Below are 25,224 nucleotides of genomic sequence, written 5' to 3'. Positions count from 1 at the left end.
TAGAGGGACAAATAAAATGTTTGCTCTCTCAGACTAGCCAGTCTAACTGGTCTCTTAGACTAGTCCAGTACTCCAGTCTGAATGCATGCTTACTCTCTCCGACTAGTGAAGTTTGAAATTTAGATCGAAGACTAAAACGACTTGAGTCAAAATTAAAAATTTGATTTTGTCTGAATGGTGATATCTTAGTTGTCTTGACTGCTAATTCAAATTAACATTTGATATACCATAAAAAACAAAACCACCTTCTAAGAAATAATTAGAGACAAAAGAATAAAAAGACAGCTAAAAATAGCAATATCCTAGTTTCATTGTTTTACTCAGCCACTGAGGTTGCCCCAACAGAGTCCTCAATATTAACTCTCTTACTTCCCCACCCTCTTCTCTGTCTCTAAACAAAAGACTACTACAACAGGAAACTAGAGAGAGAGAGAGAGAGAGAAAGTAGAGAGAGAAAGTTGTAGAAGAAGAAGAAGAAGAAGGCAATGGCAACAGCAAACTTGATAGTTTGCAAAATAATCATCTTCATATACGTAGCTATTGCTCTTTTAATTTTCTTCTTATCAACAATTAATCAACAACATCAAGTTAGTAATTTATATTCTTCTTCTTTTCCTTTAAATCAAATTTATCTTACTAAATACTTCTCTTCTTCTTCCCAATCATCTAGTAATAGTTTCAATCTTCTTCTTTCTCACCAACCCTTTGAAAAAACCTACTTTCTTTCTCCTCCATCACCATCTCCATCACCATCTCCATCTCCATCTCCGTCTCCAGCACCATCTCCTTCTGATACTTCTGCTGCTGAATCACCTTCAAATACTGATTTCTTTAATGGGTTTCACTCAAATTCCATTAATTCAACTACTCAAACCAATACTACTACTAGTACTGATAATAACTTCATTAAAGTAAGTGAAATCTACTCTGTTTTAGTTTTATAAGTTGATTAACAAAGTGGGTTTTTGATTAATTAACTTGTTGATGAAATTAAAGATGAAAAGTAGTTTGGAGAAGATTGAAGAAGGATTAGCAATTGCTAGAGAAGCTATACGTCAAGCCGTTCGATTTCGTAACGTTTCATCCGACGGTTATCATCAAGATTTCATCCCTAATGGATCTGTTTACAGAAACCCATACGCTTTTCATCAGTAAGTTCCCATCTGAAAAAAGAGATTAACTTTTCTTAATTAGTGATTTTTTAATTATGTTATGTTTAATTGATATACTACTTTATATAAAACACAGAGGTGAGGCCTCTTTTTCTCTTTTCATAAAATGCAATAGAAAATTACACTTTCTTTTCTTGTTGAGATTAATAAAATTACACTAGTATGTGACCATGGTCGACAACTAAATGTACTCTGTTTATAACTCGATCGAGTTATAAAAAAAACATTTCTAAGTTGTTTTGTACACTAATTGAATTCTTACATCAACTAATTGAGTGATACAAACTCTAATCTCCAACTTAAAAAGGAATCACTTTATTTCAATGCTTTTAAAATAGGCCTATATGTGGACCCATAAACTTGATAGCCAAGACTCCAATATATACATAAGTCAATTCAGGCAGTGTTCATTAATGAGGTGAGGGGAAGTAAGATCAAATCTTCTTTTGGAGTTAAAATAAATGGATTCATGTCAATATTAAGAAATTATGTGGGGAACTACCAAACATTATCAGAGTAGGAGGCCAACAAGCCCTAGTTTATTTAGTGCTCTTTCCATGATGTATATATATACTTTTGTTTTACAAGTTTGAGTGGTCAAATATGGTGGAATGGTTGCTAGAAGCCAACTTTATTCCTAATTGTTATCCACCACTTCAATGACAAAGTTTAGAGAGAAAGAGAAAATGAATGAGGGAGAGAAAGAGACTAGACTCAAAAATGTAGTAGTTCTTTATTGTTTGGACTTTGGTGAGTATCCTGTGATACCCTTTTCCTTTTTGTACTGCCACTTTTCTTTTTAATTGAGAATATATACCTAACAGGATGTTATTGTTAGATAGTGTAATGGTCCTATAGACTATAGTGACTTAAAACCCTAAAACCTTAAGTGATAGAATCAAAATTGTAGAAAATTGTTAAGACGTAAGATCAACAGTCGTGGATGTTGTCATCCACGTCTAAGCCCAGTGAGAATAGAATTTTGTTCCTCGCAAAGGCCCTACGAGCATGCCCAAAAAGCCAACTTAATTTTGATTTGACACATGTAACCCAGAATCTCGAAACTTCCTCAAACTAAGTGTGGTCCTATCACATTCCCAACCTTTAGAAACAAGTTGCCTTCAGCAAGTTGATCTCGAAAATAATTTACCTCTTACTATTGATAAAATTATAGTGTGTACTAAATTATGGGTGGGAATATAACAAGTCTTTTGATGATATAGGAGTCACATTGAGATGGAGAAAAGGTTTAAAGTGTGGACATACAGAGAAGGCCAAGAACCACTAGTCCATGATGGGCCTGTGAACAACATTTACTCAACAGAAGGACAGTTCATAGATGAGATGGAGAGTGGTAAAAGCCCATTTATTGCCCAACATCCAGATCAGGCCCATGTATTCTTCCTCCCATTTAGTGTTGCTAATGTTGTTCGGTTTGTCTATAAGCCACTTACTACCTTTTCAAGGGAACGTCTTCAGCGTTTCGTTGAAGACTATATATCTGTCGTCGCCAAAAAATATCCTTACTGGAATAGAAGCAGCGGAGGCGATCATTTCATGGTTTCCTGTCATGATTGGGTAATATTTCCGTTTCTTTTTTTCATTTTCTGTTGGGAGAAAAAGTTGGGCTTGGGTTGCCTTTAGAATTTCTTAGTACATTAATAGGTTTGAATTGGGTCGGATAGTCCATCCCACCCAAACTACCTTAACCCCCTTAAGAGCACCACAAAATTACTAAAGACAGCCCATGCAATGATTTTTGCAAGCTATGATGTGGTTAGATAAAGTAATTAGTGATGGGTGCTAACATCTTCTTCTTCTTGCCTATTTCAGTCACCCCAAGTCTCAAATGCAAATCCTGAACTCTTCAAGAACTTCATAAGAGTTCTCTGCAATGCCAATACTTCCGAAGGTTTTCAACTCGAACGAGATGTAACCTTACCAGAAATCAACCTTCCATTCGGTCTTCTAAGTCAACCGGTAGTCAATCTACGCCCATCAAAGCGTAATATCCTTGCTTTCTTCTCCGGCGGGGCCCACGGGAACATACGGAAAGTACTCCTAAAACATTGGAAAGGCAAAGACAATGAAATTCAAGTTTATCAATACTTACCCAAAGGCTTAAACTATGCAAATATGATGGGTCAAAGTAAGTTTTGTTTATGTGCAAGTGGATGGGAAGTTGCTAGCCCTAGAGTCGTCGAATCGATACGTGCAGGGTGCATTCCTGTTATAATATCGGATAATTATGTACTTCCATTCAGTGATGTCCTCGATTGGAGCAAGTTTTCGGTTTATATTCCCGTTAAGGATATCCCAAAAATTAAAGAGATATTGAAGTCAATACCAATGCGAAGATATTTGCAACTGCAAAATAGGTTAAGACAAGTGCAAAGACATTTTACTGTTAATCGACCCGCAAAGAGGTTTGATGTAATTCATATGGTTCTGCATTCAATATGGTTAAGGAGACTTAATATAGGACTTTTATCTTGACGTTTATTTGGTTGATAAGTGGTGCAAATTAACGTAATTCTTTTGTAAGATTTTGAACATTTTTCGTGATATAATGAGTCATTTTGCAAATAGAGTAAACATAAGTATTAGATGATGAGTAATTATTTATTTTCCTTGTGAAGAGAATTTTCATTTTTTCTCTTTTCTTTTTGTTTATATGGAGATATTCCTTCTAAAAGAAAATCAGTTTTGATAGTTACAAAATTTTCATAAATAGAGAAAAGAAAATGTTTATAAAAGTTAATACTGAGGTACCAACAAACATTTATATTTAGTTTCTTTCTCAATTTGGAGAAAGAAAAAGAGTGTCCACCACCATTAGGAGAAGTGAAGATGAACTTCGATGGATCCTTTAACCCAGAGAAAGCTTCGTGCGCAGCTTTAGCTAGAGATTCGGAGGGAAACATTTTGGGAGTTAGAACGCGACGACTCTGACTGATATCCATCGTCCACAGTGAAATGATGGGGTTCAAGGAGGGAGTCGACCTAGGGGCTGAACTAGGGTTTTCGGCTTATATAATGGAGGGAGATGCAAAAGTCGCCCTAGAATTAGTCTCCACCCTTGATCAAGATGTCCCATGGAGAATATCAACGGAGATTAGCCGATTACTTATAATGCTCCGGTCGATATCAGATTTTGCCCAAAAATTTGCAATCAAAAGGCTCATAACCTCGCGACTTCAGTTTTAGCCCCCGAATAGTTTGCTATTGCTTTAAAAGCCCTTACTCTGTTAACTTGTGGTTACAATTTAGTCATTTACTGTATTTTCCTTTTGTTGTAGGTTGGTAATATGTCTAAACTTTGTAATCTTTTGCTTTTAATGGATGTTTTTGCTCAAATATGAAAAATAAATAAAAGCTTTCTCTTAATGGATTTCACTAATATAGCTCTCTTTTTTATTAAGTTAGAATATTTTGTTATATTTTTGTTTGAAACGGGGTATGTTTTCATCAAATCTTTTCTTTAGACTTAATTCTTTTGGCCTTTTTACTATAGTTCGTTTTTGCCTTCAATTGGGTACGATAGTTCGTTTCAATCCCTCTTATTTGTCAAATTTACTGATTTTGCCTTTTTCGTACTTTTGTAATTAATTTTTTTTTTACTTTTTCTTAGTTTCTAATTTCTTTTTTCTTTCTCTTATTTCTTTCTTTCTCTCTTATTCTTCATCTCTCCTAAACTTTTCTCTTCTCTCATTCTTTAACCAACAACTAGCGACCGTTTTTTTTCTCTTCTCCACCCTCTTTGTTCTCCATTTATCTCTATCTATATTCCAACAAAAAGGATGCCAGAACCCTTGTTGATTTAGGGAATCAAGATCCAGACGAAGAACCTTAGATATAGACAAAAATTCCAACGAACGAATTATCCTCTGCCGAAATAGGGAAAGAGATAAATGGAGAAGGAAGAAGATGACGGGAAAAAATAAATGGAGGAAGAAAAAGATGGGATATGAGAAAGTGGGGATGATGAAGAGGTAAAAAAGACGAATAGAAAATATCGTTAATCATTATTTTTCAGTCGACACCTTTAACTGGCGACTAGGGTCGACCTTGAGATTTCATAGGCTCGAAACGAATATTAAGAATGTGGCCTACAAGCGTTTTACAAGAAAAATTTGTGTATATCGGAACTTTCTACATTTTCCTTGCATTTAATTTCGGTTTAAACATGAAACTTGTGTTCATAACCTGTAGTTTGAATCAAATGATCTGATTGAGTTACTCGGAAAACGGTTTGGGTTGGAGAGCGCTCTCGTCGGTCCTTAGCCGATTTCCCGATCAAGCGGTTCAACGAGGAACTTGACGAGTCAGTAGCTTGTTCACTTTCCGTTCTTTTTTAAACCGAAAAAAGTATTAGAAAGTGATTTTTTCAGAAAGTAGCTTAAAGAAACTTCAACCTTCTTTTTATGGGTGCTTATGGTGATAGTGTGCTGTGGTGGGGGTTTAGTATCGATGGTGGGTAGTGGTGGTGGAGATTTAGTATTTGTGGTGGTAGTGGAGACACAATGTTAGAGGTTTAGTAATCGTGGTGGTGGTTGAAGTCTCAACTAAAGTAATTTTCTAAAAACACCAAAGAACAATTTAATAGTGATGGTTGTAGTGTTAAAGTTTTGTAATCGTGGTGGTAGTGGAGGTACAATGGCGGAGGTTTAGAAATCGTTGTGGTGGTAGTAGAGGTACAACGTGGAGGTTCAGTAATCGTGGTGGTGGTAGAATTGTCAACTAAAGTAATTAAAAAAGTACAATTTCAGAAGAAAAAATGCTTATGTTTGAAATTAAACCTGAGTTGTTTGGACTCTACAACATGCTTACTTCCCATTGAGCTAAAGTAAACTACTTGTTGACCTTGGTAAATTTTTTATAGAGACAAAATAATTGGGCCCCTTAATTCTTTCATTTTAGGCTTCATGAGAGGTTCTTTAGCTCTAAAATCTGAAGCGAGACTTTTCTTGCGTCCACACCAGAGTCGGCTCTGCTAACGATTGATTATCAGTTGAAGATTGAGAAGATGGAGAAAAGAGTAAGAGAGATGAAAGTCAAAAGAAATAGAAAGAAAAAAAATACTGTATTAGAAAATAACACAAAAATTTACTGAATTATCAAGACAAAATTGATAAATTTGACAAAATTTGAGGCTATGATGAACTATGGCACACAAAAATTTACTGAATTACCCCAAATAAATCGTCCTTCACAAATTATATTATATGTCAAAGAAAAGTTAACTCTTTCTCTTAATCTTAAACAACTCTTTTAGTATCTCTTCAACTCTTTAGCTAAATTACTTCAAAATATTTTTTCTTCAGTCACATTATTACTGGCCCAACTAGAGGAGCATGTGATTTTCAATATCACCTCCTTACAATATCTTCACAAATTATAAGTCAAATAAAAGTTAACCCGTTCTCTTAATCTTAAACAACTCTTTTAGTATCTCTTTAACTCATTAGCTAAATTACTTCATAATATTTTTCGTCAATTATTAAGGAAACAATATAAACTTGAGTCATTTAACGAATTAAACATATTTGGCAAGGAGATCAACTACATATTTTGATGATATGAGGTAATGAATACAGGGATCCCTTCACCGGATTTTCCTCTTTTTAGTTTATGTTATCGATTAGATCTATAATAAAATCTTGGAGTGTAGGTTTTAGAGAAACCATTGAATCTAAACCCATACTACACCGTTTTTTTTCTCTCTCTCTTAACTCTACAGAAATATCATTATCATCCACAATATCGCAAATTCTCTCCTCTTCTTGGATTCTTCTTCTTCTTCTTGTTCTTCTCTCTCCAACATGGATCGCCTTACAACATTTAAATCCGCTGAAGGATATAATCCACTTTTTGGTGATTTTAAATATTTATGGAACGGAAGTATGGATAGTGTCATTGTTGCCGATTTCTACGATTAACATCTCAAGAAGATTGAAGATGAATTTACAACACAAGAGAAAAGAACGATCAAGATTTCACTTTTATTAGTATAATATTATTGATGTAATTTTATTATTGTCGACCTTTAGGGTCTTTAATCTGTGACCTTTAGGGTTTTTCATTCTCGATCTTAAGGATCTTTTTTTTCGACTTTTATGATCTTTTTTTGAGTCTGTGTCTTATCAATTCCTTTCCCTTCATGAGACACTTTACATTGTTATCACTTATGAATGGAATTATGGTTTAATAAAAAAAATACAATAAAAATATTAAAAAAATAATTGAGATATCAATATCTTCTGTCACATTATTACTAGAGGAGCCTGTGATTTTCAATATCACCTCCTCCCAGTATCTTTCCACAAGTGTGTTAAATCAAGTAAACGTCTTCCTTATTTGTGTGATCCTTTATTTCCAAATTATAGCTTCTCCTTTGTCTACTGAACGAAATTTGAGATGTGTGTTTTATTCACCCACTTTAAAATAAATAAGTGAACAAATCTAAGGTAGATTAGATACGGAGCAACTTAACAAATATAGTCCTAGTAGCACAGGAATATGGTCAAATATTCCTAAAATATGAAACTGATCTGTATATTAAGACTCTGCTTGTGCTTTTGAGCACACGTCTCTGTCTCTAAACCGTCTCCTCTCTATTACAAAGACATTCAACAAAAACCCTAGACAGAGAAAGAAAATAGTAGCAGAGGAGGAAGAAGAAGAAAGCCATGGAAATAGCAAGCTTGACTGCTTGCAAAACAGTTATTATTGTATTCATAGTTACTACAATTTCAATTTTCTTCTTATCTTCAATTACTCAAAAACACCAAGTTGGTAATTTATATTCTTCTTCTTATTTTCCTTTCAATCAAATTAATCTCAAAAGAATCTTCCCTTCTTCCCAATCTTCTCAAAAATCATATTTTCTCTCTCCATCTCCATCACCATCACCATCTCCATTACCATCTCCTTCTGTAACTACTGATTCACCTTCAAATACTGATTTCATTAATGGGTTTCACTCAATTTCTATCAATTCAACAACTGAAACCAATACTACTGGTATTAAGTTGATGAATGTGAGTGATCAAAATTTACTCTGTTAATTAGTTTTATAAGTTAATTAACAACATGGGTTTTTGATTAATTAAAGTTGTTGATGAATTTACAGGTGAAAAAAAGTAGTGATTTGGAGAGGATTGAACAAGGATTAGCAAAAGCTAGAGAAGCTATTAAAAGAGCCATCCAATTTCGTAACGTTTCTTATTGGGACGGTTACCATCAAGATTTCATCCCTAATGGACCTGTCTATAGAAACCCTTATGCTTTTCATCAGTAAGTTTTTTATATTTCTTTTAATAATTTTCACATAGGGTTTTGCTTAGCTCGTATTTATTATTTATATATATATATACTAGGTATAACTCGCGACCTGTCGACGTGGTTAATACCATTGTTTTAGACGATGAACACACAACAAGCTAGAATATGTTTACCTCGGTCGACCATGCTATGATTGGGTTTATGTGCCAGCGGGAAAATAATATTTTTGCCCTAAAAACACATGTTAAAATATAAATGATTGAAAAAAAATTAGAAACAAATAATAGGAGTCCAAATTTAACTTATTAAAAGTAGGAAACATTTAAGATTGAGACCTTTTTCTTTTTAAAAATAGAATAAAACTTAATTTATTGAAAGTGAAAATAATTTATGATTTAGATATTTTTAGGAAAACCGCCTTGAGTTGATTTTTTTGTCTATAGAAAACGAAAGTTGCGTGTATGAATTAATATATGAATTACCGACTATATTGTAATATATTTCATGAGGACGTTATATGTTTCCTCTTATTATTTTATTTTAGTTGACTAGTTTAGATAATAACATTGACATCATTTGAGTAGAAATATAACAATATTTTTGGATGATATAGGAGTCACATTGAGATGGAGAAAAGGTTCAAAATATGGTCATACAAGGAAGGGGATTTGCCACTGGTCCATGTAGGGCCAGCCAACAGCATCTACTCATCAGAAGGACAGTTCATAGATGAGATAGAGGGTGGTAAAAGCCCATTTATAGCCCAACATCCTGATCAGGCCCATGTATTCTTCCTCCCATTTAGTGTTGCTAACGTTATTCAGTACGTCTATAAGCCCGTTACTGACTACTCAAGGGATCGTCTTCATCGTTTCGTGGAAGACTATGTAACTGTCATCGCAAATAGATACCCTTACTGGAATAGAAGCAGCGGAGGCGATCATTTCATGGTTTCTTGTCATGATTGGGTAAGATTTGGGTTTTCTTTTTTTTTTTTTGCTCATTTTATCTATGACCAAATATGGCATTTGGAGTGTCTTTAGAGAAAATTTAAGAGCACCACTAGAGCTACTAAGGGCACCCCTTCAATGTCTTTAATTAGCAAGTCATGCTGAGGTTAGGTATAGTAATTCCAATGATGTCCATGAAACATCTGATCTTCTATCAAGTTAACATTTTCTTCTTCTTCTTCTTGGATATTTCAGGCACCCGACGTCTCAACCGGAAATCCTGAACTTTTCAAAAACTTCATAAGAGTTCTATGTAATGCCAACACATCTGAAGGTTTTCATCCAGAACGAGATGTAACACTACCAGAAATTAATCTTCCATTCGGTCATCTAAATCAACCCGTGGTCAACGAACGCCCCTCTAGGCGCCATAACCTCGCGTTTTTCGCTGGTGGGGCCCATGGGTACGTACGACAAGTACTCCTACAACATTGGGAAGGCAAAGATGATGAAATCCTAGTTTATCAACACTTACCTAAAGGCTTAAAATATGCAAATATGATGGGCCGAAGTAAGTTTTGCTTATGTGCAAGTGGTTATGAAGTTGCTAGCCCAAGAATAGTTGAATCGATTCGTTCAGGATGCGTTCCTGTAATAATTTCAGATTATTACGTACTCCCATTCAGTGATGTCCTCGACTGGAGTAAGTTTTCAGTTTTTATTCCGGTAAAGGATATCCCAAAAATTAAAGAAATATTAAAATCAATATCAATGCGAAAATATATGAAACTTCGAAATAGGTTAGGACAAGTTGAAAGACACTTTACTCTGAATCGGCCTGCAAAAAGGTTTGATGTAATTCATATGATTCTTCATTCAATATGGTTAAGGAGGTTGAATGTTGGACTTGTATCTTGATTATTATTTGGTCTATCATTGTTGCAAATTAATGTAATTCTTTAGTTATATTTTTGAGAACCAATTAATACAATTCATAAACATTCAATTTTTTCTATTTGATATGAATTAACTTTATTTAGCCTATTTTTGGTGTTTCACAAGATGGGTAATGTTGTAGAGGAGTAAGAGCCACTGTGGTAATACATTGTAGTTGAAGCGTTGGAGCTCTTTCTAGAAGTCTCAGGTTGCTCTATTGTAAACAGTAGTTTCGTTTGTGAGCGAGTGGTTTATTTCTAGTACCCTTTAATGGTGTTATTGGGAATACAATTAAGTTTTGGGGCGTACACAATTTGGTTGAAAAAATTAGTGGAGAGGATAAGTTTCTTTTTCATGTCTAAAATTAAAAAATTTGATTACCCTTTCTTCTTCATCTTCACTGCTACCACTCTAACTATTACCAAGGCGATATTTATTTTAAGACATTCGTATAAAGTTGACTCTGGGCCAATTTTCTTACCCACATTTTTGCATTTCTCGTATCCACATAGAAAGGCTTGTTGTCAATCTTGTAACTTAACTTAAGATAGGAGAAAAATATAGATTTCCCCTTCCCTTTGGCTAATCAAAGTAGATTTCCTCTTCCCTTTGGCTGATAAAAGAGAAGACAATTTCAAGGAATGAAAAGAAGGGCAATGTTAAAAGACGTCCCTCTAATGTGTTACTGGCACCGCCCTCAAAAATGAGGAAAGGGGCCCTAATAACACTTTTAGTTGAGATTTTTAAACTTCCCCAAAAAGGAGACCAGAACTCCAGAAGTCCTATCAATCAAATGAACCTCTTGCAGAAGAACAAATATTTTTTTTTTTTTTTTTTTTTTTTTTTTATGTTAAAAATTAGTGGAATCAAGGAGGAAAGTGGTCACAAACTATGGGCTTGAGAAGGACTGATTTGATCATAAAGTAGGGCCTACCAGAGCATGGTCTTTATCTGAAGAAGTCTGGAGAGAGTGAAGTACAAAGAAGAAAGCTATGTCTATACCAGCATACTTCATCAACTACAAAACAACACTCTTCATCTTCCCACTTCTTATATTCCTCCTTACTATTTTCTTCTTTATAAATTCTCTCACTCAACAAAACTATACCAGTAATTTATACTCTAATAATCCCTTTCCTTTACATCAATTTCATCTCAGGAATTACTTCTCTTCCTTTCACCCTTCAAATTATTACCCCAACCTTCATCATCATCAAGAACCCTTACAAGAATCACTTTCTCTCTCTAGATCTCTTTCTCCATCTCCATCTGAAATTACTATTTCTACTTACCCATCTCCTTCAAATCATGAAATCTTTTATGGGTTTCTCTCAAATTCCAGTAATTTCAGCTCTATTACTAAAATCAATGTCATCAACGACAGTGGAATTAGTGCTATTGACAGTACATTTATTAAAGTAAGTAACTTGAGATTCAACTCAAACTTTTGTTTTTTGAATTGAAACTTTGAATCAATGAATGGGTTATTGATTAATTTGTTGATTGTGAAATTAAATCCCAGGTTAAGAGTAGTTTAGGGAAGATTGAAGAAGGGTTAGCCAAAGCTAGAGAAGAAATACGGAGAGCCGTTCGATTTAATAATGTTTCATCAGACGGTCACTATCAAGATTTCATTCCTAGAGGATCCATCTACAGAAACCCTTATGCATTTCATCAGTAAGTTCAACATTTCTCAAAAGGGTGGGTCTATAGGCATTCCAGCTAGGGGTGTACACGAGCCGAGCTCTTAACGAGTTCCTCGAGCTCGGCTCGAACATTGCTCGTGCTCGACTCGAATATTAACGAGCACGAGCTTAACACGAGCCCAAAATCATGCTCGTTTATGTAAACGAGCTGAGCTTGATCATTCTTTAGTGTATCACGAGCTACTCGTGAACATCTCATTTAACATACTCTTATAATATTATAGTACATAATTACGTATTAGTATTGAAACTTGTACATGAAATATCAACCATTAAAAAATTATCGGAATATAAATAATTAATCATTATTATTGTTTGTGACAAATGATCATTGAAGTATTTTGATAATTTAGGAAGTTTCAATTTGAAGTATTTTGATAAACGAGCTTAAGACAATGCGAGCTCGAACTCGAGCTCTAGCTCGAGCTCGAGCTCTTTCAAACTTATACGAACCGAGCTTGAACAAGTGGACAATTACTCGAACGAGCTCGAGGTCGAGCTCAAGCTCGACAGTCAAATACACGAACCGAGCTTGAACATCTTACTACTCGGCTCGGCTCGACTCGAGTACACCCCCAGCTCCAGCCAAATTGCTCTTGGTCCACCCTCACTCTTAGCGGCCCCACAGACTGGGTCACTCCGAGTGCTGAGACTAGGGTAGTCCGAGTGCTCGGACTGGGCCTAATCCGTGATGGGCTTGCACAGTATGGACTCGGGCCTGTCTGAGCAGTAGTAGACTGCGGTAGTCCGAGTGCTCGGACTAGGCTTAATTTGTGTTGGACTTGAACAAAATGGACTCGGGCCAGTCCAAGCATTGACTGCCTTGTGCCTGGGGGTGGCCCAATAGCAAAACAATGGGGTGCCAATAGGGGCACAGGGAAATTGGGTCATTTGACTTGGACTAACCAGAAATAGTTGGAATGACCCTTATTTTTTTTTACCTTTCAAATGACCTAATTTTTTTTAGTCCCAATCTTGAAGCATCTTGAATCTTCTCTCCCATTTAGGGTTTCACTCTTAAATCTCTTATCCTTCAGCGAACATTTCGCGCAAATTTTTGCTCGGTTAGGGTTTGGTCAATTGGTTGAGGTAAGTTCATCTTTATTATGGGTTTAACTTATTTCATCTTCATTGTTACTTTGTTTCATATTATGTGTTGTTTTGTTTGGTTTTGTATGGGGTTTTTGATTTATTTAGTTATTGTTCATCTTCCTAGGGTTTTAGCTTGTCTCAACTTCATGATTAAATTGTTTTATGTTATGTTTTGGTTTTTGTCTTTTTTTGTATGTTAAAATCATCTAATGTGTTGTTTATTTTTCAATTTTGTTTAAGGATTTACCTTAATCTTATATAGTCCTCAATGAATTAGTCTTACGTAGCCATCAATGAAGCAATCAAACAATTTTAGTACCTATACAATGTGACCATTACTCAGACTAGGGTTTTACCTATACAAGATTTCACACATTACGTTTTTTTTTCTTACTCAGGCTAGACTACTAGCATGCGTTTGTTCATGTTTGTTAAAGTTTGTTCTTACTTCATCTTCATTATTACAGTCATTATCTTATGTATTGTTTGATTGTCAATTTACATGTTGAATTCATCTTATATCTTGTTAGTTTGTTAGTTTGTCAATCTCGGCTCGACTCCATCTTCACCATGTGTTTGTTAGTTGTCCTCAACGACTATACCATATTCATTATGTTTAAGTTGTTAATGTTCAACTCAGAAGACAACTAACACACGTCTATCAATCAACTTTTTGGTCAGTGGATTGAAAAATATTAAATCCATTGTTATGCAGTGCTAACATTTTGATATTTTTATGTGAAGAATCAAAATGATGAAAATATTGAAAGTAATTTTGTATAGGTTACAGTCTAGACTGAGTCTGAACTAGTCTGGATTGAGTCTAGACACCTAATTTGCAACTCACAAGACAATTAACACACGTCTATCACTCAATATTTTAGTCAATGGATTGAAAAATTATTCAATAAACATTACTAACATTCTGATAGTGCCATGTGAAGAATCAAAATGATGAAAATACTGAAAGTTATCTTGTATAGGTTACAGTGTAGACTTAGTCTGAACTAGTCTAAACTGAGTCGCGACACCTAATTTACAACTCACATGCCAACTTGGACACTTCCATCAATCAGATTTACTATATACTATATTATTGGTAACACCTCTAAATAACATCCATTACAATGTTTCGGATTATTACCAGTCCATCGATCTTCATATTCTACTTCTTCATCATCTTCTTCTACTTATTTGTCATTTTCAGCTAGTAGTAAGATAAAATGGGAGGATTTAACGACCGTATTTGCTTTAGTTGCTGAGATCCATGTCATAAATTGATTGAAAGCTAACAAAAAAATTTGTCTGTGATGTGGAGAAGGTCCATTCCAATGGTTAAAAGTGAATAAATATAATTAAAATCATGGCAAGTATTTTTTTTTTTCAATTGCTCGTCACGTTGAAAATATTTTAAGTTGGATGAGAGCGAGACATCAGGAACAATTGCGACTAATAAAATTAGATCAATTAACAAGGCAGTGAAGGACGGCGAAATTGATCAATTCGAGCACATGTTTGAAAATTTGGGCCAAACAGCTGAGAAAAAAGATTTAGAGACTACAACTATTGTCACAAAGATAGTTGTGTCGACGAAGAAAAATAATCTGTGTAGCCTCTTAATGCATCTCCAATCAAAGATATTAGAAAGTAATATTCCCTCCATCTCATATTAAGAGTCTCACTTTCCTTTAGAGATGTCTCATACTTAGAGTCCCACTTCCTTTTTTATTATATAAAATTTATCTACTTTTCCACAATGCCTTACCTTGAGTCAACTATAATTTGTTGAAATTTGTTTTTGCAATAAAAGCACTTTAATGTTTAGTGAGGTGGAAAAATGAGACTCTCTTGAATTTTACTTTTTTTTATAATAAATAAGGGTACAAATGGAAGAACAAAATATATGAAAAAAAGTTGGAATTCCAAAGTGGGACTCTTAATATGAGACTGAGGGAGTAGGACCTTTAATTGTTGTACTTTTTAATTATGTTGCGAACTCGTTGTATGTGTCTGGCTATTTCGAGACGTCAATTGTTGTTATTCGATGGATGTAACAAACTTGACAATAATGTATGACAAGATTGCAGGAGTCTAGACTCGGGACAACAGGAGTCTAGACTCGAAACTACAGAAGTGACATATGGAATATTGAGTAAAATTTTGATTGATGGACGTGTGTTAGTTGTCTTGTGAGTTGAAGTTAGGTGTTTAGACTCTGTATAGACTAGTTCAGACTCAGTCTAGACTGTAACCTATACAAGATTATTTTCATCAATTTGATTCTTCACATGACACTATCGGAATGTTAGTACTGCCTATTAAATATTTTTTCAGTCTATTAAGTAAAATTTGATTGATGGGTGTGTATTTAGTTGTCTTGTGAGTTGAAAATTAGGTGTCCAGATTCAGTCCAGACTACTTAGTCTAGACTGTAACCTATACAAGATTACTTTTTAATATTTTTATCATTTTGATTTTTCACATGACAATATCAGAATGTTAGTACTGCCTATTGAATATATTTTCAATCCATTGAGTAAAAATTTGATTGATGGACGTGGGTTAATTGTAAATTAACAATCAAACAATCCATTGATTAAAGGTGGCAGTCGTGTCAAAATTGACAAACTAACAATAAATAAGATGAATTCGACATGTAAATTAACAATCAAACAATACATAAGATAAATGACCCTAATAACGAAGATGAAGTAAGAACAAACTTCAACAAACATGAACAATACTTCAATTCATTGAAGACTATTAACAAACACATGGTAGTAGTCTAGGCTGAGTAAGAAAAAAAACCTAGAGTGAGTAATCTGGTATAGGTAAAACCCTAGACTAAGTAATGACCACATTGTATAGGTACTTACATTGTTTGATTGCTTCATTGATGACTAAGTAAGAATACTTTATTAAGGACTATATAAGATTAAGGTAAAACCCTAACCAAAATTGAAAAATAAACAACACGTAAGATGAATTTAACATACAAAAATAGACAAATAACTAAAATATAACATAAAACAATTTAATCATGAATTTGAAAGAAGCTAAAACTCTAGGAAGATGAACAATACCTAAATAAATCAAACACTCAATACAACACCAAACAAAACAACACATAATACAAAAATTTGGGCGAAATCAACGGTGAAGAACAAGAGATTTAATAGTGAAACTCTAGATAGGAGAGAAGATTCAAGATGCTTCAAGATCAGGACTCAATTAGATTGATTTCTACCAAAAAAATAAAAGAGGGAAAGGTGGAATGAGTTTGAGAACTGTGGGAACCCAAGTTTCGTTTTAGATAGAGAGAGAGGGGTTTTCTCTTTCTCTCTGTTAGGGGCGAAATTTGGAGTCTAGATTTTGTAGACTTCATATATATCAAAGGGTAAACTTGAGAGAAATTGATAAAAATCAGGTCATTTAAAAGGTAAACTAAAACTAGGGTCGTTCCAACAATTTCTCCTTAGTGAAAGGTCATTTGAACCAATTTCCCTATTAGAAATCTAGTTCAAGTACAAGGAGGGACCAAAAGACAACTTTTGTACTATGATTTATTTGTACCAAATTGTCTCTGAGAGATCATCAATTCAGTGGTTAGAAATAAAGTACAAAAAATCTTTTGAGGAGTTAGATGTAGGGGTGGGATGGGATTTTAAGTAAGGCCCTAAGGGTGCCTTACCCTGAAATAGTAAATATTAAATTTTCACTCATGCACACACGATGTCTATTTACATTTTTTTGTTGATAGACGATGTCTATGTACTTGAAAACTTCTAATTTATCTTCAATTTTGTAGCGAATATGACATTTTTTCTATTATGATTCCCAGGCATATCTTAACTTTTGAACTCATAAGTGAGTTAAAACATTAATAAATAAGTCATACCAGAAGAGAATGCGAAATTGTTATTGTCCATTGCCACGGTATCTGGTAGTTGTCAAAAAAAAGTACCAATCCTAATAAAATATTTTATAATACAATACAATAAGAGCTTTCCTCGAGAAACTAAGTATGTAGACAATAATTGGTCTAGTTAAGCCTTCACATAAGAATAACCAAGAGTTACAATTTCATTGTTGGTAACTAAGGCGTCTAAGAAAGACTAACCATCAAGAGTTTATTACAACAAATATAAGTGATAGTTGTGATAAGTAATCTAGGGACAAAGAATTAGTTCTAACATAGTTTAGATGGAACATAAAAAAGGTCAATCTTGAATTAGCAAGAAAAGGAAGGACCTAAAAGAAACTATACAAACAATCACGGGCAAATTTTGAAATTGCACATAGTATAACAATGAGTTACAATTTCATTATTGGTAACTCAAACATCTAAGTGAAACTAACCATTAAGAGTTTATTACAACAAAGAAAAAAGTAATAGTTGTGATACGTAATCTAGGGACAAAGAAGTAGCTCTAACATAGTTTAAATGGAACATAAAAAAGGAGGTAAAACTTGAATTAGCAAGAAAAGGAAGGACCTAATAGAAACTATTCAAACAATCACGAGCAAAATTTGAAATTGCACTCAGTATAGCAAAGAGTTACAATTTCATTATTGGTAATCATAACATCTAAGAGAAACTAACCATAAGAGTTTATTACAACAAAAATAAGTAATAGTTGTGATAAGTATTCTAGGGACAAAGAAGTAACTCTTAACATTGCTTAGATGATCAACAACTGATAGCTCAATTGGTTAGGCATGTACTCCGAAATCCTGGAGGTTCCAGGTTCAATTCCAACCAGAGGTGAAATCCATGGCTTGTTGAACTCGGGGTATTAGAAGCTATAAATAAAGTAGTTTAGTTGGATTTTAGGCATGTAATTTAGTTGGCTTTAGACCGTAGTTAAGTTGGGCTTTAGGCCCGTTGCTATAATAGTTTAAATTGGCGGTTATTGTGCTTATCACATCTTATTAATGTATTAATGCCATTGTAATGACTATCGTAGTCACTTTCCAAAAAAAAAAAACATAGCTTACCTTAGATGAAACATAGCAAAGGAGGCCAAACTTGTATTAGCAAGAAAATGAAAGATCTAAAAGAAACTATTCAAACAAGCAAGGACCAAATTTGAAATTGCACTTAGTATAAGAGTGAAAAATAAAAATCTTAAATTCCATACTGGCTTGAGCCAAGAGTGGTATCTTCATTGCTCCACCCCTGGTTGGATCTTAATGATTGCTATGAGCTCATTAAATCTGACCTTGGTAAGCAGTTGTTTGTTGTGCATCAGTACATTTAATGTATAAAAAGGGCAATAGCCCCTCACCCAAAAACCATGATTGTGCATGGGCCTTTAGTTGATAGTTGTGCACCTCCTTTAAAATTCAAGAGGCAGTTCTTGAGGTTTGCAATTTATTGGTGTAAATAAAGTACTAGTTAGTTTTGTGCCCTGTCTAGAATTGTTTCGCATGACCGGCCCATTAAAGGTTGTTCATCACTCTTATGTGTTTATTCCAGTTTTATGATGTATCAGTGCTCTATATATCAATCTGTGATCAGAACTAAAAGAAATTGTAAGCCAAACCCATCACCAAGTATTTTTCCGTGACCCTTAGGCAAAAATTCAATCAAAGACTTGTATGTTTGGGGTTGTAATGTCAAATATAGTTTGGGGTTGTAATGTCTTACCGCATTTGACCAATCCAAATTTTCAGTGGCCATTCCATTTATGACGAAACCGTATCTCTTTTTTCTTTAGTAAATCCCATGTGTTCACCTTGCTTTGTTTTTTTGGTTGTTTCCATTTTGTTAGCGACCCTATAGTATTTGCCAGTATTTACAAAATGAGAAATCGAATCTCGAATCATCTTTATATGGATCGACGAAACTATTTTCACTGATCATTATGTGAAAAGGATATCTAAATCAAACTTATCAATGTGATGTTCCATTTGCGCATCTGACTATACGAAATGCTTCTTAGATGAATTTCGGTAAGAATTTTGTGTTCGAACATATCAAAAGCAACTTATACGCCATATCAAAGGTCATGGCTGGTAATCACTATCCATAGAGCTTTGCATTTTTACTTTAATATCAGTTTGTACATAATCGAGGTTTGAATGTTACTTTTATTTTCATATATTTTTATTTTCTTATCCTTATATATTTTTATTGGAATAATCAGGAGTGTCATTGAGATGGAGAAAAGGTTCAAAGTGTGGACATATAAGGAAGGGGAGCCCCCTTTATTCCACGATGGACCTTTGAACCGAATCTACGCCTCAGAAGGACAATTCATTGACGAGATGGAGAGTGGGAAAAACCCATTTATGGCTCGAAATCCAGATGAGGCCCATGTGTACTTCCTTCCATTTAGCGTGGCAAACGTTGTTCGGTTCGTGTACAAGCCTATTACTAACAACTCAAAGGAGCGTCTTCAACGGTTCGCTGAAGACTATATAACCGTCCTGGCAAATAGGTACCCTTATTGGAACAGAAGCAATGGAGCTGATCATTTCATGGTTTCTTGTCATGATTGGGTAAAATTTCGACCTTTTTTCATGTGTTTATGGCAAATATCTAGGGAAGACTCATCACTGGAGTATAGTGTCCCACCCTAGAACATAGATCGAGTATGGAAAAACCTTACCCGCATTGGTAACGGCAGCCAGTCATTCAGTGGCTTCCTCTAGATTCCAGAAGTTAACATAGTAGCGTCTTTCCGATCAAGTCGGGATTTGGGCCTCAATGGCCATTTGTGGTTATTGATATCAAGTGGGTCCCTTCCTCCTTTACCTGCCTCAAAGTAAAAATCCTTACTGGAATAGAAGCAGCGGAGGCGATCATTTCATGGTTTCCTGTCATGATTGGGTAATATTTCCGTTTCTTTTTTTCATTTTCTGTTGGGAGAAAAAGTTTGGCCTGGGTTGCCTTTAGAATTTCTTAGTACATTAATAGGTTTGAATTGGGTCGGATAGTCCATCCCACCCAAACTACCTTAACCCCCTTAAGAGCACCACATAATTACTAAAGACAGCCCATGCAATGATTTTTGCAAGCTATGATGTGGTTAGATAAAGTAATTAATGTTGGGTGCTAACATCTTCTTCTTCTTGCCTATTTCAGTCACCCCAAGTCTCAAATGCAAATCCTGAACTCTTCAAGAACTTTATAAGAGTTCTCTGCAATGCCAATACTTCCGAAGGTTTTCAACTCGAACGAGATGTAACCTTACCAGAAATCAACCTTCCATTCGGTCTTCTAAGTCAACCGGTAGTCAATCTACGCCCATCAAAGCGTAATATCCTTGCTTTCTTCTCCGGCGGGCCCCACGGGAACATACGGAAAGTACTCCTAAAACATTGGAAAGGCAAAGACAATGAAATTCAAGTTTATCAATACTTACCCAAAGGCTTAAACTATGCAAATATGATGGGCCAAAGTAAGTTTTGTTTATGTGCAAGTGGATGGGAAGTTGCTAGCCCTAGAGTCGTCGAATCCATACGTGCAGGGTGCATTCCTGTTATAATATCGGATAATTATGTACTTCCATTCAGTGATGTCCTCGATTGGAGCAAGTTTTCGGTTTATATTCCCGTTAAGGATATCCCAAAAATTAAAGAGATATTGAAGTCAATACCGATGCGAAGATATTTGCAACTGCATAATAGGTTAAGACAAGTGCAAAGACATTTTACTCTTAATCGACCCGCAAAAAGGTTTGATGTAATTCATATGGTTCTCCATTCAATATGGTTAAGGAGACTTAATGTAGGACTTTTATCTTGACGTTTATTTGGTTGATAAGTGTAGAAAATTAAAGTAATTCTTTTGTAAGGTTTTGAACATTTTCGTGATATAATGAGTCATTTTGCAAATAGAGTAAACATAGGTATTAGATGATGAGTAATTATTTATTTTCCTTGTGAAGAGAATTTATTTTTTCTCTCTTTTCTTTTTGTTTATAAGGAGAATTGGAGATATTCCTTGTAGAAAAAAAACCAGTTTTGCAAGTTACAAAATTTTCATAAATAGAGAAACGAAAATGTTTATAAAAGTTAATACTGAGGTACCAACAAACATTTATATTTAGTTTCTTTCTCAATTTGGAGAAAGAAACAGAGTGTCCACCACCGTCAGTAGAAGTGAAGATGAGATTCGGAGGGAAACATTCTGGGAGTTAGAACACAACGACTCTGACCGATATCCGTCGTCCACAGTGAACTGATGGGGTTCAAAGAGGGAGTCGACCTAGCGGCTGAACTAGGGTTTTCGGCTTATATAATGGAGGGAGATGCAAAAGTTGCCCTAGAATTAGTCTCCCCCGTTGATGAAGATGTCCCATGGAGAATATCAACGGAGATTAACCAATTACTTATAATGCTCCCGTCGATATCAGATTTTGCAATCAAAAGGCTCATAACCTCCCGGCTTCAGTTTTAGCCCCCGAATAGTTTGCTATTGCTATAAAAGCCCTTATTCTGTTAACTTGTGGTTACAATTTAGTCGTTTACTGTATTTTTCTTTTGTTGTAGGTGGTAATATGTCTAAACTTTGTAACCTTTCGCTTTTAAGGATGTTTTTGCTCAAATATAAATAAATAAAAGCATTCTCTAAATGGATTTGACTAATATAGCTCTTTTTTTTTTTGCCTCATCAAAAAAAAATATAGCTCTTTTTTTTTTTTTGCCTCATCAAAAAAAAATATAGCTCTTTTTTTTTTTTTATTAAGTTAGAATATTTTGTTATATTTTGTTTGAAACGGGTGTGTACCCTCAAATCTTTTCTTAAGCCTTAATTCTTTTGGTCTTTTTACTATAGTTCGTTTTTGCCTCCAATTGTGTATAATAGTTCGTTTCAATTCCTATTATTTGTCAAATTTACTGATTTTTCCTTTTTCGTATTTTTGTAATTAATTTTATTTTTATTTATATTTTTACTTTTTCTTAGTTTCTAATTTCTTTTTTCTTTCTCTTATTTCTTTCCTTCTCTTTTATTCTTCATCTCTCCTAATCGTTTCTCTTCTCTCATTCTTTAACCAACAACTAGCGACAGTTTTTTTTCTCTTCTCCATTCTCTTTGTTCTCCATTTATCTATATCTATATTCTGACGAAAAGGATGCCAGAACTCTTCATTTAGGGAATCCAGACGAAGAACCCTAGATACAGACAAAATTCCATCGAACCAACTATCCTTTGTTGAAATAGAGAAAGAGATGAATGGAGAAGGAAGAAGATGACGGGAAAAAAATAAATGGAGGAAGAAAACGATAGGATATGAGAAATTGGGGATGATGAAGAGGTAAAAAAGGCGAATAGAAAATATCTTTAATCGTTATTTGTCAGCCGACACCTTTAACTGGCGACTAGGGCCGACTTTGAGATTTCAAAGGCTCTAAACGAATTTTAAGAATGTGGCCTACAGACGTTTTACAAGAAAAAATTGTTTATATCGAAACTTTCTACATTTTCCTTTCATTTAATTTCGGTTTAAACATGAAACTTGTGTTCATAACTTGTAGTTTGAATCAAATGATCTGATTGAGTTACTCGGAAAACGGTTTGGGTTGGAGAGCACTCTCGTCGATCCTTAGCCGATTTCCCGATCAAGCGGTTCAACGAGGAACTCGACGAGTCAGTAGCTTGTTCAGTTTCCTTTCTTTTCTAAACCGAAAAAATATTAGAAAGTGATTTTTTCAGAAAATAGTGTAAAGAAACTTCAACCTTCTTTTTTTTGGATGCTTATGGTGATAGTGTTGGTTGTGGTTTGCTGTGGTGGAGGTTTAGTATCGATGGTGGGTAGTGGTGGTGGAGATTTAGTATTTGTGGTGGTAGTGGAGGTACAGTGTTAGAGGTTTAGTAATCGTGGTGGTGGTTGAAGTGTCAAACTAAAGTAATTTTCGAAGAACACCAAAGAACAATTTAATAGTGATGGTTGTAGTGTTAAAGTTTTGTAATCGTGGTGGTAGTGGAGTTACAGTGGTGGAGGTCTAGAAATCCTTGTGGTGGTAGTAGAGGTACAGTGTGGAGGTTCAATAATCGTGGTGGTGGTAAAATTGTCAACTAAAGTGATTAAAAAAGTACAATTTCAGAAGAAAAAATGCTTATGTTTGAAATTAAACTTGAGTTGTTTGGACTCTACAACATGCTTACTACCAATTGAGCTAAAGTAAACTACTTGTTGACTTTGGTAATTTTTTTATAAAGACAAAATAAATTGGACCCTTTAATCCTTTCATTTTAGGCTTTATGAGAAGTCCTGTAGCTCTAAGATCTGAAGCGAGACTTTACTTGCGTCCACACCAGAGTCGGCTCTGCTGACGATTGATTATCAGTTGAAGATTGAGAAGATGGAGAAAAGAGTAAGAGAGATGAAAATCAAAAGAAATAGGAAGAAAAAAATATTAGAAAATAACACAAAAAATTTACTGAGATACAGCAAAGATAAAATTGTTAAATTTGCAAAATTTGAGGCTATGATGAACTATGGCGCACATATGGTGGGCAAATAAATTGTCCTTCACAAATTATAAGTCAAAGAAACGTTAACCCTCTCTTAATCTTAAACAATTCTTTTAGTATCTCTTTAACTCTTTAGCTAAATTACTTCAAAATAGTTTTCTAGAAATTATTAAGGAGACAATAAACTTGAGTCATTTAACAAATGAAATATATTTGGCAAGGACATCAACTACATATTTTGATGATACGAGGTAATGAATACAATAAAAAGATCAAAAAAATGATCGAAGATATCAATATCTTCGGTCACATTATTACTGGCCCAACTAGAGGAGCCTGTGATCAAAAAAATGATGAGTCAAAGTAAGTTCTGTTTATGTCCAAGCGGATATGAGGTTGCTAGTCCTAGAGTTGTGGAATCGATAAATGCAGGTTGTGTTCTTGTTATAATTTCAGATAATTACGTACTCCCTTTCAGTGATGTCCTTGATTGGAATAAGTTTTCGGTTTATATTCCAATTAAAGATATCCCAAAAATTAAAGATATATTGAAATCAATACCGACGAGAAAGTGTCTACAATTACAAAACAAGGTAAGAGAAGTTCAAATACATTTTACGGTTAATCGCCCTGCAAAAAGGTTTGATGTTATTCATATGGTTCTTCATTCAGTATGGCTAAGAAGGTTGAATATTGGATTGATATCTTGATTTTGTTACATTACTTGTAAGTTTATGTAAGAACATTTTGTTTAGATTTTGAATGTAAATATAAACCATCTTGAACATTCAATTGGGATGTTTTATTTCACCTTTTTTGATGGCTAATCAAATGAAGGAATAGGCAAGGATCTAAATTTTGCTTGTACCATAAGGAGAGGATAGTGTCCTCTGGTTATATCAAAATATAATATAGTTGTATCTTTCTCTCGTATGCCACGACCCTAGTTATATCCGTAAACATTTTCACCGTAAACGTTTTAACCATAAACCTTCCATGTTTATATCACAAAAAAAGAACTTGGTTTGTAGAGGAACATGTTTTCATTGCGAAAGCTTCCGGGCTTTATGAAATCCTATTGATGAGTTCGGCCAAGTAAGAGTCGCTCGTTAGCCATTTATGAGGTCGTCCTAATATGGAGCGAGATGCTATGTTGCCACTGCAAGGTTGTGATTTGAAACTTGCTATTTCATCTAGTATGACGTTACGAACTACATGATGAATTACTTAAGTGGAAACATACATTGGACTCATTGGGGTGGAGGACTGACCAGGTCTCAGACTTCAAACATGAGTTGAAGATCATGGTGTCTAAGATTATTATTGAGTATATGAAACATTTTTTTCAAACAGTTATTTAGAAGGTTATAAACCTAAAAGTTAGAGTTTAGAGTTAATTCCTCATTTGTTCCAAGTCCATGAGTACAAACCAAGTGATGGCATCTTAGATCGCTTATAAAAATCTCACTGTTCATTTCTCTACCGATATGTGCCTTCAAATTTTGAGACTTTTCGCTGGTTGTTTAGAAGGTGATTTGTCTAGGTTTTATTGCACAAGTCGACGCACTTGTGCGCCCCACCCTGACTCCGCTCTTGGATGCACAGTTTGTCGTCCAGATTTTTACAGAGTTTGCAAGAGGTATTTGAGAAGAGATCAC

At 34.5% G+C, this 25,224-nt stretch overlaps 3 protein-coding genes across 6 annotated transcripts; all 3 read left to right on the top strand.

Moving 5' to 3' along the window:
* The first annotated feature begins 390 nt into the window (after nt 1-390).
* Nucleotides 391-3,713, top strand: LOC147539895 (putative glycosyltransferase At5g20260). Its single transcript, XM_086641804.1, has 4 exons — nt 391-911; nt 997-1,151; nt 2,396-2,750; nt 3,006-3,713. The coding sequence occupies exons 1-4, from the start codon at nt 486-488 to the stop codon at nt 3,666-3,668; spliced, it is 1,599 nt and encodes a 532-aa protein (XP_086497930.1). The 5' UTR covers nt 391-485; the 3' UTR covers nt 3,669-3,713.
* A 4,043-nt stretch (nt 3,714-7,756) lies between these two features.
* LOC147539894 (putative glycosyltransferase At5g20260) lies at nt 7,757-10,429 on the top strand. The gene is made up of 4 exons (XM_086641803.1): nt 7,757-8,212; nt 8,305-8,468; nt 9,070-9,424; nt 9,662-10,429. The coding sequence occupies exons 1-4, from the start codon at nt 7,862-7,864 to the stop codon at nt 10,322-10,324; spliced, it is 1,533 nt and encodes a 510-aa protein (XP_086497929.1). The 5' UTR covers nt 7,757-7,861; the 3' UTR covers nt 10,325-10,429.
* Nucleotides 10,430-11,129: 700 nt separating this feature from the next.
* Nucleotides 11,130-20,982, top strand: LOC147539893 (putative glycosyltransferase At5g11130). 4 transcript variants are annotated; one of them, XM_086641799.1, is made up of 4 exons: nt 11,130-11,760; nt 11,865-12,019; nt 19,290-19,644; nt 20,231-20,982. In XM_086641799.1, exons 1-4 carry the CDS (start codon nt 11,335-11,337, stop codon nt 20,891-20,893), a joined length of 1,599 nt encoding a protein of 532 aa, XP_086497925.1. In that variant the 5' UTR covers nt 11,130-11,334; the 3' UTR covers nt 20,894-20,982. The 4 variants fall into 4 exon arrangements, with proteins under 4 accessions (XP_086497925.1, XP_086497927.1, XP_086497928.1 ...); XM_086641801.1 differs by lacking the exons at nt 11,130-11,760; nt 11,865-12,019 and adding an exon at nt 13,087-13,137; XM_086641802.1 differs by lacking the exons at nt 11,130-11,760; nt 11,865-12,019 and adding an exon at nt 18,983-19,095.
* The last annotated feature ends 4,242 nt before the right edge of the window (nt 20,983-25,224 follow it).

This window comes from Eschscholzia californica, unplaced genomic scaffold (assembly GCF_041429995.1).
Source record: "Eschscholzia californica isolate CP2 unplaced genomic scaffold, dmEscCali1.0.p SCAF_5, whole genome shotgun sequence".
NCBI classification, from domain to species: Eukaryota; Viridiplantae; Streptophyta; class Magnoliopsida; order Ranunculales; family Papaveraceae; genus Eschscholzia; species Eschscholzia californica.
The sequence above is the reverse complement of the archived record's forward strand: the minus strand, read 5'-3'. Positions and strand labels throughout refer to the sequence as shown.